This window comes from Vanellus vanellus, assembly GCF_965231255.1.
Source record: "Vanellus vanellus genome assembly, chromosome: 1".
NCBI lineage: Eukaryota > Metazoa > Chordata > Aves > Charadriiformes > Charadriidae > Vanellus > Vanellus vanellus.
The window spans coordinates 214,262,011-214,275,482 of record NC_138905.1 but is presented as its reverse complement, the minus strand read 5'-3'; the positions used below and the strand labels follow the sequence as shown (position 1 = coordinate 214,275,482).

General features: G+C 45.2%; 1 protein-coding gene across 1 annotated transcript in view; it reads right to left on the bottom strand.

The window, feature by feature from the left end:
- Positions 1-11,053, bottom strand: part of ME3 (malic enzyme 3) — a 133,902-nt gene extending 122,849 nt beyond the window's left edge. Inside the window, exon 1 of the mRNA XM_082479389.1 lies at positions 10,845-11,053. Within this exon, the coding sequence (XP_082335515.1) occupies positions 10,845-11,033 (189 nt within the window). The 5' untranslated portion in view covers positions 11,034-11,053. The remainder of the gene's footprint in view (positions 1-10,844) is intronic.
- Between the last annotated feature and the right edge of the window lie 2,419 nt (positions 11,054-13,472).

Genomic DNA, 13,472 nt, shown 5'->3' with positions numbered 1-13,472 from the left:
TCCACCAAATACCAGTTACATTCCTACAAGCAAAGCTGTCCAGCTGCCAGTCAATAGGACATTTGACCTTGCAGAGAAACCTGAAAGGCACTTGTACAAAACAAGATCTGGTTACAGTTGCACTCTCACTGCCAAATCCATTAAAGCTTATCTTTAAAATGCAATTAACTTTTTAAAAGTGGCCAATACCAAACCTGTTTTCCAGCAGCAGCCAGAGCCTTGCTGCTGCTTTCCAGCACCTTTGCATCATTCCTTTTCTATTTATATGAGCAATGACTTTGCTATCTTATAACATCAAATACAGTTAACATGTTAAATCCCAAACCATTACTTGTCCTGAGGGAGAGTGGCCCAGTTTCAGCAAGCATCAGTCATGCATTCATTCTGGTTTCATAATCCCAGTTACCCTTGAACAGTGGACATTTGGAAGGTCACAATTCAAAGGCACTTTTGTAAGTTTTATTTAGCTTCCACAAGAACTCTCCAGGGCAGCTTCAAGCTCTCCAAGGTATGTCGCTTAGTGCCCTCATTTTTTCTCCAGAAGCTCTTGTGAAGAAGTCCAGATCTTCTTCCCTGCATGCCAGAGGACAGCTTTTGCATGGGAAAGGCATCACTGAGTTGGTTGCTCCAAAGCGCACACGGAAGATGAAAGAACTTGGACAGATGATGCTAAAATAAAGAATACTAAAAAGCACTTCTGATTTTTGAGATACAGAACTACGGAAGCAGCTGGAGCCTTCACGTGATTCTCTATTAGTAGAAATTGATGATATTGGCAAATGCCATTTTTACTTTGAGATTTTCCCTTAAACAATTAGTAAGCACATTTTTTCACATATTCTTCCATTTTAATTACTATCTATTAACAGAGCAAGATGGTGAAATTTCACACTATACTGCCCTTAATCTTATCCTTTTGTGATCAAATAGTCCCACATTTTGAACAGTACCGTTGCTTGTTCCTAAATTCAAAAAAAGGCTCAATGCAAAGTTGAAATCAGGGGAAAGCCTCCCAACGGCTTAAGCATATGCTGCCTCTTAGAAACCAAAGAGCAACGCTCAGGGAGACCTCTGCGCTGTTGCAAGCATTTACCCCCCCACCCCCCGACATAAGCCAGTAAAAGCTGCTGGCATCAGCACACGGAGCAAAAGGCATGTCACACGTCTCCTTCTAATAAATACTGCTGTACATCACAACCTGGGCAATTTACCAAACCTAAGAGGAATCTGTTGCATGTGCGCAATGAGAAACAAGTCCCAGTAGTACATGCTCTGAAAATCCTCCAAACTTGAGAGGGAAAAAATTCTTTTATTAACTTTGAGCAACTGAGTTTGTGTTTGAATGTGATTTACTTGACAAGCTTGTAAGACACCAATGTAAACAAACTCGCTAGTGAATATAAAGTGGCAGACACCACAAAACACAAGCCATTCTGCATTACGATCAGCAGTAACTTACACTTGGAAAGTTTTCTGTAGACGCACCTACCTGGAGCACATGGTCACATTTACCATTTTCTTCCACCACTTTCACCCATCAAGCCAAGCCATCTGCTAGACACTGGGGGAAGACAGAAATTTTCAAGTCCTCTTTCCAAGATCCCCATCCCTTCAAATACTTTGAGATCCTCTTGTGCAAACAGCATCTCTCACTCAGAAACCACCTGAACTGTTAAACTATTCCAGTACAAGTGTCTTTCATGCTCCTGCAACTGTTGCACAAGCCTTTCCTCTTCCCTACAAGAATGTCTCCTGAAATTCAGACTTGTGCACATCACACTAGCACAAATGGTTTGCTCTCCCAGCAACAGAGGGTCTGTTTAAAAAAAACAATCCAAATCAATGGGAGATACAATACATTTTTCGATTATATTTAGTTTTTTCCACAGTATGCAGACTTAGCGCTTCAGCAAGTGATTTTTATTTGGCCCATTTCATGGCTAGATTTAGGAACTTTTATACAGTATTAGGGGAGAGAAGGGCCTTGTCCCTCCAACAATCATGACCAAAGGATCTGATTTACAGATGCAGTTGTTTTATTCCAGCAATTACCTACAGACACAAATGGCAACATGAAGACATTTTGTTTTGCAGTTTGGGTGGATTTTTTTGTCGTTTTTTGTTTATTGGACCAACTGATCTAGTTGGACATAAAGAAAAAGTAAGTTGCTAGAAGGGCTATGAGCATGAAAGTCCCTGGTTTTACTCCCCCTCCCCTATCTAAATGAGTTGGCCTAATAGAACACATTCTCTCTCCCTTCAGCCCCTGCCCTGATTACATGCTTACACCATCTTGACAACAGAAACTCTTAATCATCTGGACACTACCAAAAATGACAGGATTTGGCACGTATAATCCATTCTCTCATTTGCAAATAATCACAGCTAAAATTACCTGCAGGTTTAACATCAAACCCTTCAAATGAAGATTGTTAAACAGAGTAGTTTGATAGTTTCCATAACGAATTTAACCACTTGGCAAAGCGATGAATCCATCAACCAAGCCAAAGAGTTAAAGTCCAAGATGTCTTGTCCAGAAGAACATAGCAGTGCTGTATTTGAAATAACTAATTCCTTCGTATGTTGAGAAACATAGGAAACATAGCCTTAAATACTTGTTTTATGAAGCTGAACAGAGCTAATCCATATGGACATACTACCAAATAGACCTATCACTTTATAAGTTAGACACACAGAAAAAAAATTCTCTGAGATGTGGAGCTAATCTTTTTTTTTTTTTTTTTTTTTTTCATATACAATACTGAAAATCTTTTTTGGTTCCATGCATTGAAAAAGGATACGTGTGCAAAAGAGAGCTGCAAATTGAAGTGAAGCAGAGAATGTTGATATGCAGAAAACTTTTATACTGGCATTATTTCCTTTGTCAGAACCATAGTCTGCTCAGTTTATGTCTGAGTTTTGTGTTCGGCAGCTGCAGAACTATAAAAAGCTTTGCCTTTTAAAACATTTTTAAAAGAAAGATATTGTATTAGGCTGACAATACATAAGTCATTTATCAAAACGTCATGTTGTTTGGGGAGACAGATAGCAAGTGTCACACCTGGGCCTCAAAGAGAGGTTAAAAATTAAAAACATACTTATCATCTCTACTAGAGCATATTATAAACTGAAAGCAGTCAAGTTTGCTGTTGTGCTAAGCCTACCATTGAAAGACAGGGAATTACAGCACAGTGTTTATTCTCCCCCAAGCATCAAGGCCTGATCTGCTCACAGAAGCTCTAAAGCTAAGTCTGTCCCAAAAGAATTTATTTGGGTGAAAGCTACAATAAGCTGTTCAAGGTTTGGTAGCAGGTCTGATAAGTCAGTGAGAAAAAGACGGAAGAATAAGTCACAATCAGAGGAAAAGCAAGAGACAAAGCAAAAAACTTAGTTTTTTCAGCCTGACTTGTCTCCTAGATTTTGCCATGTAAGAATAATTCTGGATCCAGAACACCGAGGAGAATTAAAACAACTGTTTGCCTCTTAGCTCCCTGCTCCCTTGGTAAAAGAAAAAAAAAAAAAACAGAAAAAAAACAAGAACAAAACAGGACAACCTATACTCCAGCATGGCATTTAATGAGCAGCAGGTACAGGCAAGGCTTCTCCCATGCAGGGCAGCGTTGAGCTTTCGGCTACAGCAGGCACGAGCATTGGCAGCTCCAACACCAAACACCAGGCCCTGCCTCTGCACTGGGCTCGGTGCTAGAAATGCCCAAGTGCTGTCTGCGCAGGGGCACGTGCCAGCAGTGGTACTCTCTGAAGTGAAGAACGAGTAGAACACTCAAACCACAGGAGAGCTGCCAAAAGCAGATGCTTGCACAGTACCTTCCATCAGCCAGGCAAGTTAAGGGGGGCAGGAAGGTAAATCAGCATCACTTCCAGCAAGTCAGAGAAAGAAAACTATCCCAAAGCCTTGGAGGAGCCTAAATACTATAAACAATCACAACCTCCCCCTTCAGCAAGGGGTATCAACAGAGTGCCATTATTCATTAAAGACCCACTTTTCCTTTCTCAGCTCCAAATGAATGCCAGTAACAGCAGCTAGAGTGTTCTTCTGGAGGTGGCTCCTACAGAAGCTAAAGAGGAATTCAATTTACATTTTCTTGATCCAAAATCAAGTCAAATGGAATTTGCTCAGTTTTGTTCAGTGAGTGCCAGATCTGACACACCAAAAACAAAAATTCAGGGGTCAAACTGCCACACAGCACTACAAAGCTGGCAGACCCATCTCTAGTAGGTACCTTACTGCATGGCAAATCCACCTGAAATCAAAACCAAGCCTCTTTGTCTTGTGAATTAGCACTGTCTTTCAGCAGCTTCAGTTAAATCATCACTAATTCTGACGAGCACCGATGACTCATCTCAATGTACAGCAGCACATAGTTCCTAACATCAATAACATTATATGTCATGCTACTTACGTGGGGCAAGGCTTGAAGCCTGCTGAGGTCAATAGAGTGAAGACCATTTACAGGACCAGTCCCACGTAAAATATGCTCAGTCTTCCCACCAACATCCACAGTGCTTCCACAGTAATCAACTTGTTCTTTGCCACACATTTCACTACGTGCAATGAATAGGAATGTTGAACAGGCTGTAACATTCAGCCCTAGATCCTTTCTAACTGCAACAATATCGATCTTCATATATTTATCAAACAGGTTGTGTTACTTAAGTGCAATTCTTAGTCAAGTGCCAAAAAACTTAGTCCACCCTATGAAACAAGAGCTACATTCAGTCTTGGCTCTGCCCTACTGAAACACGTCTGGTGTAAGGATTAAGACTTCTCTAAAAGAAAGGGCATGATAAAAAGAAAGCAACATAGGCAGCTGTCAATCTGTTTAATTTCCACAACTTAAAGGCAATTTTAACGGTATTTTTATAACATAAACTGCTCAGAAAACAGAAACAAGTATTTTGGTCCAAATGCAATTTATTTTTATTAATATCTTATAGTGACTTCCAAGCATAAACTCAGCACTTATAACAGTTGCCCAATCAATAAATCCAAGACCTCTCAATCCATTTACAAGAGCTAGAGGCAAACCAAAGACCAACGTACTACAGGGCTAGTACACCACCGACCGAGGTAGGGTCTGCACCAGCACCCCTCTCACCTTGGCACCAACAGACTTCCTCTGTACTTCCAAGCTTTTCCACAAGAGCTCTACTCCCAAAGCATTAGTGGTATCCCAAAGGGGAGAGAGACAGCGTTGGCAAGAGATTCTGCAGAAAGACAGAAAGGTAGATGGCCTCCTGGTTTGGCTATGATAACAGAGAGCAACTGGAATCCAAACTGGGGAAGCAAATGGACTTTTGCAGGCTGCTGCCAGTACCAGAAGCACTGACAGACTTAGCTTGGGCTTAGTCTGCTGACCACGCCATAATGACAAGTTCTTCGGTATCAAAACATTAGGAAATGCCATTCCAAAAGATACTTTGGACTCAAAAAAAAAAAAAAAAAGATATGCTTGACATTAACACCAAACAAACAAAAATGAAACTCCACACGTCAGGAAGAAGGCCAAAAGAAATCTAACTGAGCAATCGTATTTCCAGAACACCGCCACATTTGCCAAAACACTGGTCCAAAGCTCATCTCCTTGGAGTTTACTGCCACTGGAGTAAGTGGCGATAAACCTAGACTTGACTGATGAAATAAAGAACAAGTTAAAACACAAAAACAGCCTCTCTGCTCTGGACACCACCGAAAGCTCATCACAGTGCTCCATCTCACTCCCATTTCAACTCTAGAAGAGTTAGAGCATGATTCGATAAAGAGCTTGCTCTCGCTCAGCTATGGTTGGCTTGGGTCTGAAGTGGCCCATTGTGCCTGCATTTTGCCCATGAAAGTGTCTTGTTTGATATACCTAGAAACATGAGAGTCCTATCAGGTCAGTTCATCTACGTGAGCATCCTGTCTTCAGCACCAGCCAAAAACCTTAAGATGAGTAAATAGCACAGGTTAATAGGATACTCTTTCCCTGCACATCCCCATCCTTTCAACATTTTAAAGATGGGGACTTTCTAAGCCAGGTGTGGGTTTCAGTGTATTTAGTAACCCACAGTGGATTTTTATTTTTTAAATGAACTTGTCCAGTCTAAAACTTGTCCCCTAAAACTTGCTGGAATAGCCACAGGCTCCTGAAAAATAAAGAGGGGAACTCCAAACTCTGCCCATCTCATACACTTACTTTGCAAAATGTGAACAGATGGTAAGTTAACAAATGCTGGGAGTCACACAGCCCCTTAAAGCCCTGTGAGTACCTCAGTAGTTACATGTCTATCCAGACCTAAAGCTGGCCAACCGGAAACGCTGCTTGTAAGAATAAAACCTTGTGGATTTAGAGGGAGATTTACTAATTTGAAAACAGAATCCTGCCTCGATTTGATCTTGCCAACTGCCATTTCAGACACACTGTTCTTATGCTCATTACTTATTGTGTTTAAATGCAATCATTTCACAAATCCAGCTAATTTTAGGCCTGTTTCACCACAGTTGCCAAGTACAGCCATGTGCAAGACCGTATCAGTTTTTCTCAGCTGCAGTGGCAAATTACTGACACTATGTTCAAAGAACCCTCAGTTAGCTCAATTTTGATCCCTGCAAAGCTGAAGGACAAACAAACTTTCAGCATTTTAATGATGTGTACAGCAGTACATTCCAAAAACACTGCAGAAACCTACAGCAATTCTTTGAAGTTTCATTCTTACCTATCCAGACTGGCAATTTTGTTTTGTTAGGTTTGGTCGGTTTTGAGAATTCATTATGACACATTGCAGGAAAAGCAACGGACACCATGCATGCACATCAAAAGAGTAGAGGGTATTATCCAGCTGTACACAGAAGACCCCAAATTCTGATCCCTGCACTGCACTTTGCAGAAAATTTTTGTATATTGTCTCAACCCTTCAAATATGGCAATATCCTGCCACTCTGAAAACAAACTGTGACCTCCAGTTCTGCATCTGTTTGTGATGGCAGACCTCCAAGGAGGCATGATTTATCTCAAAATTAGGGCTTCCAAAAAAACGCATGAAGTGCCGTCAACCTTCAAATTGAACAGTGCACTCAGATGTCATGAACAAAAAAAAACCAGTCAATATTGGACATGACAAGATTTTTGAGTCCCTACAGGTATGTGGTCAAACTGGGAATTGTCCAGCTCAACTGTCATTGCTCAGTCCAGAGAGGGCATATGAATTTGACAGTCCCTGGAAGAACCGGGGAATCATAAACAGCACATCTGAGATGAGCAGAACTGCACAAATCTTAAGAATGGACAGCAGTGTCAGAAAGAGGACACAACGTGGCCTTGATCACACCAAACACAAGGCAACTTTGATAAATAAGGTAGTGGGTAAGACGTGCCCCATCTTTCCTCCCAGGGTCTGGGTGCTGAATTAGCTTTTCATAAGGCTGAGGCCCCACAGCAGAACAGACTTGACTCTCAGCCAGTCCAGTCCTGCTGCTGCCCTGTCAGCATGTCACTTACTTACACGTGGCCAAAGCTTCTAACAAATGCTCCTGCAATCCAGCTTGCATTTGGATCGCCACAGAGTGGGCTCACCGGTTCTCTGTGGTTATCTGACATTGTTAAAATGTTTAGGCTTTCCAATTTTGCAGCATTCAAAGGCAGGAAAAGAATTACTTCATGAGGCACTTCAAGAAAACATGCAACAAGCTCTTCTTCATCCTATTATTTCCAAGACTGTTCTGTCCCTGAGAACAACTGCTATCTCCTTTTAAGACTGCAAGTACCCCTCAGAAGGATGCCGACATTTCCCGAGTCCTGCCCTTGGATCAGACACGGGCTGTAATACCTCGCAAGAGAAGGAAGAACAGCATTTGAATAGTACAGAAACATGCAGTGTATTTAAAGTTTCATCAGCATAGATGAAGCGTAACCGGTTCTGTCTTCAAAGTTCCTCCTACTGTCTGAAGATTTAAGCTAGAAGATTTCCTTGCATGTGACTTCCCCAATGTCACACAGAAAGTCTGAGACATAATCAAACCCAGCCTCAGAGATGGAACACTGTTTTGCCTTAACTGCAAGACAGCTTTTCCCTCTACATTCTCCCCAAAATGTCTAGTCAAGCAAGCTCTTTTACACAATGCATAGATTGGCCAAACAATTTAAGGACTGGATATAACTCATTTACAATCCATGCTTAATACAGTGTTGACACCCTTTAGGAATTTAATTCACTTACATCATAAAAAACAGCCAACTTCACATAGTAAACAATGACCAAAGGAAATAAACAACTGCAAATGTCTTACATCCATCACCAGTTTTTCTACTTCTTTTTTCTTCTCAGACAGATTTGGAAAACAGAGGAGATTCTCAGAGGACAGCCTGCTTTCTACTGATATTTAGGTTATTACAGAGGATCTGGCAGCAGTGACTTCCAAGTCTGCTGCTTCTTCAATGCACCTTCAACCTAGTAAGCAAGCAAAGACTTGGATCAATAACCTCAGACCATAAATCTGTCTGTGATTCTGCTGGAGGAACATAGTCTTCTTCATTGAATAAATACCACACACTTCATAGCTTTAGACTGACACTTCAAACTTCACCCAAAAGCTATAGAACAGCCAGGACATTGAATAAAGCAGGAAAACACTTGCTGCCCAAACCCTGACTTTAAAAAACCTTGTCAAAGTTCTTGGAGAGAAGCAAGGACAAGGCAGAGAAGCCTTCGATCAGATGAAAGCTTAGGTTAAAGCAAGATCTACTGCAGAAAATGGGCAATGACCCCATGCCCACATTTACCTACCAAAGGGGTAAACAGTAATTGCTATGTGATGAGAGTACAACAGCTGAAAACCTAGCGAGCTCCCTAATTCTGACCTGCAGCACAGCAAACCAAAGGGCCATCAATCATACCTAGACCACATACAAACTGTCTGAAGTATCTCGTTTCATTTGAACACAGTTAATTGCTTCGATATGCAATGAACTGTTAAGAACAACAGAGAAATAAAAGCCTGTTTAAAAAAGTTTGGAAAGAGGGCCCGAGTGTTTACTAATGACTAGTTACTAGTTAGCTAGGTGCATAAACAGGCAGTCCGTATCTCTTACCACAGATGTCAGCCATTTCTGTCCTCACTTGGATCTCCTGTAGATGACTATATCAATGCTTGTAAGGTCTGTACTGACACAGGAACATAACAACGTAAACAGCAAACACGCAGGCTGAAGACCAGCTGGGAGATTTCTCACAGCCAATTAAACATATATACAGAGGTATGTTTTACCTCTAACAGAAGCAGTTTTCTTCCCTTCTCTCCACATGGACCAAAATTTCATTTAGACTTAATGAAAAATACTTTATTTCACTGGAAGAGGAGAAAACACTTTAGAAAAACCTCAGTTCTGAAAATTATCAAATGGGACATTCAAAGTCTATTTCTGTGGTAGTCAGATCAATTTAAAACGTGACAGATTCAACTGTTTGTGTGTTACTATTGCATTACACTGAGCAAAGGTAAAAGTATTAATTTTTTAGTTCAGACTGATACACGCAAGACTACTAGAAACATTAGCTATGTTACTCTTCATAACTGTCACCAAACACCAAAGAGAACAAACCAGATGTTGAAGAAAAACCCATCAAAACCACATAATGCTGATGAATTACTGTTGCTTATGAGATGGTTGGCAATTCCTCTTTTCAGTCTTACAGATGTGCACTCTGAAATGACTCAAACCAGATTCCCTACAAAGTTGTTGCATATTCAGTAACATCCTGTGCCATCACGTGCCTCGGTGCTTCGGGGTGCACCTCTATGGATGCTGAAACAGGACCAGGAGATGCAGCGTACAGCACACTACTCAAAGTATAAGTTGTCATCCAAAGAGTCTCTAGTCCAGAAGACACAAGAGACGCACACAACAACTACATACCAAGCAGATGACAAATAGTCACTGTCCCATCAACTATCAATACCATGTTTAATATCTGCTTATTTTGAAGGTAATTAATGTATTTTGTAGTTATTTCCAGCAATATTAATACAAGAAACTGGAACCCAACATTCTTGAATCTGATGTATTTGATCCCAAAATTTGCATTCAGATTATTTTTTTCACCTCCAAATTACGGAAAGGGATGGAAAAGTAGCGTGGGACTAAATTACAAGGTCTCATTTTGCACACCTTGCAGACTTTGTTGAAAACTTTTCTCCGAAAGCTGCTTTTTTTTCTCCCCTTTTTTTTTTTTTTTTTAAAGTCGAGGTTTCCTCAGTATCGAGCATGAATACATCTTCATCCCAGCAAAATACGCTGTTTAGGTAGCAGAATGCAGATTGCCATGAAAGGAAGATTTACAAGAACAACCACGCATGCTTGTTTTAACATGAAGGTGTGAACGAACAGTTGCACTGCTACACACGTAATACAACACCTATTGAAATACCCCAGGTTTTGGTACTGGATTTTTAGGACAGGCCGTGCTTTCTCCTTCCCATTTTTTTGTGATTTTGGGCAAATGGCTTCAGGTCCCAGCCAAAGCCCTACACCGGCTCTTCCAATGCCACCACTGCCACAGTGGCTGGAGGGCAGCCAGGCGACCGGCTCCGAAGGAAGCCATCAATGCCCAACCAGCACCTATAGAACTCACCCCGCGCTCTGTTCAGATCAACCCCCGACATTTCACCCCCTCTTGGAGTGGGGCTGAACCCCGGGGACGGTCACAAGCAACGCTACTCTATAACCGGGACACCTGCAGTTCATATCGAGTGCCTTCCCCCACCTCCCACCCACCCCATCGGCCACCACCGAGCCCCTCTCCCCTCCCTCTCACCCCCCCCCGGAAGACAAATCCTCGGCGGCACCGACCTTGTTGAGGTGGGGGTTCCTGGTGATGTCGTAGCCTCGCTTTTTGAGGGCCAGGGCCCTGCCGTGGGCGGCCGGCCCCCCCCCGGCCTGGCAGCTGCGGCCCCGGGTGAGGCTGAGGAGAAGCGGCCTCCGGCCGGCCCCCGCCATCCGCAGCAGGGGGCCGCCCGCCCCGCCGCACACCGGCACCATCGCCCCGCCGCGGCTCCTGCGGGCGGAGAGGGCGTTCAGGGAGACGGGGGCCCGGCGGGGCGGGAAAGGGCGCGGCGAGAGGGCAGGGCGGGCCCGGCTCAGGTGCGCCCGGCCCGGCCCCTCACGGCGCGGCGCGGCGCGGCGGTCCCCGCCGAAGCGAAAGGAAACCCGGGAAGCAGATCCCGACCCCGCGGCGGTCGCGCCTCCTCCGTTACCTGTTAAGGCTCAGCCGGCGGCTGAGGGGAAGGGAGGGGGGTGCCCGCCGGGGCCCCGCCTCCGCCGGGGACAGCGGGGACAGCGGGCCCGCCGCCGCCCGGGGGCACAGCGGCCTGAGGGGAGGGGGTTTGCCCGGCCGGGGCTGCGCCGTCCCACCGTGGCGGGGCCTGAGGGAGCCCCGTGCCCCGCCGCCGCGTTGCGGTCCTCTCTCCTGTAGGATTTGCCTTTTCTCCATTAACCTTAACGAAAGAAAAGCCCGAGCCCCGCGCTGTGGGGAGTGGGGGCAGCCTCGGCCCCCAGCCCTGGGGTAGGGGCAGCTGCGGCGGGGTTCAGTGCCATGGGGCATGGGCAAAGAGCGGGACCCCCGGTGGGATGGGGACGGGGACGGGGACGGGGACAGGGGATAGGAGACAGGAGAGGGGGAGGAAAGGTGCTGGGGAGGAGCTGCTGGTCATGGGGAAGCACTTTGGTAGGACCTTTTTGCCTCAGTCTTCACTGGCAAGGACAAAAGCTGCAGCCACACTACCCTTAACGCAGAATGCGAAGACGAGGATTGGGAAAATGGAGAACTGCCCACTGTAGGTGACGATCAAGTGCGAGATCACCTGAGAAATCTGAAGGTGCACAAGTCCATAGGACCTGATGAGATACATCCGCGGGTGCTCGGGGAACTGGCAGATGAGGTCATTAAGCCACTAGCCATCATATTTGAGAAGTCGTGGCGGTCTGGTGAGGTTCCTGCCAACTGGAAAAGGGGAAACATAACCCCTATTTTCAAAAAGGGAAACAAGGAAGACCCAGGGAACTACAGGCCAGTCAGTCTCACCTCTGTGCCTGGCAAGATCATGGAGCAGATCCTCCTGGAAACTCTGCTGAGGCATGTAGAAAACAAGGAGGTGATCGGTGACAGCCATCATGGCTTCACCAAGGGCAAGTCATGCCTGACAAATTTGGTGGCCTTCTACGAAGGGGTTACGGTGGCAGTGGACAAGGGAAGACCAACTGATGTCATCTACTTGGATTTGTGCAAAGCGTTTGGCACTGTCCCACACAATATACAGGTCTCTAAATTGACATGGATTTGACAAACGGACCACTCAGTGGATAAAGAACTGGCTGGATGGTTGCACTCATTGTTGCGGTCAACAGGTCGATGTCCAAGTGGAGAACAGTGACTAGTGGCGTTCCTCAGGGGTTGATACTGGGACCTGTACTGTTCAACATCTTTGTTGGCGACATGGACAGTGGAGTCGAGTGCACCCTCAGCAAGTTTGACTATGATACCAAGCTGTTTGGAGAGGTAGACATGCTGGAGGGGAGGAATGCCATCCAGAGGGACCTGGACAGACTGGAGAGGTGGGCCCAAGCCAACCTCATGCAGTTCAACAAGGCCAAGTGCAAGGTCTTACACCTGGGTTGGGGCAATCCCAAGCACAAATAGAGGCTCGGCGGGGAGTGGCTGGAGAGCAGCCCTGAGGAGAAGGACCTGGGGGTGCTGATTGACGAGAAGCTCAACATGAGGCAGCAGTGTGCGATCGCAGCCCAGAAGGCCAACCATATCCTGGGCTGCATCAGAAGTGTGGCCAGCAGGTCAATGGAGGTAATTCTGCCCCTCTGCTCCACTCTCGTGAGAACCCACCTGGAGTACTGCATCCAGCTGTGGAGTCCCCAACAGAAGAAGGACATGGACCTGCTGGAGCGTGTCCAGAGGAGGGCCACGAGGATGATCTGAGGGCTGGAGCACCTCTCCTGTGAGGAGAGGCTGAAAGAGTTTGGGCTGTTCGGCCTGGAAAAGAGAAGGCTCCGGGGAGATCTTATTGCGGTCTTCCAATCCCTAAAGGGGGCCTACAGGAGAGCTGGGGAAGGGCTTTTTACTGGGGCATGTAGTGATAGGACGAGGGGGAATGGCTTTAAAGTGGAAGAGGGCAGGTTCAGATTGAACATTCGGAAGAAGTTTTTCACTGTGAGGGTGGTGAGGCACTGGCACAGGTTGCCCAGAGAGGTTGTTGAGGCCCCATCCCTGAAGGTGTTCAAGGGCAGGCTGGAGGTGGCCTTGGGCAACCTGGTCTGGTGGGAGGTGTCCCTGCCTATGGCAGGGGGGTTGGAACTCAATGATTTTCAAGGTCCTTTCCAACCTAAACCATTCTATGATTCTATGATTCTATGACTTGTGCACCTTCCTTGTGCATCTAAGGTTCCTTAGATGGTCTCAAACGTGGTCTT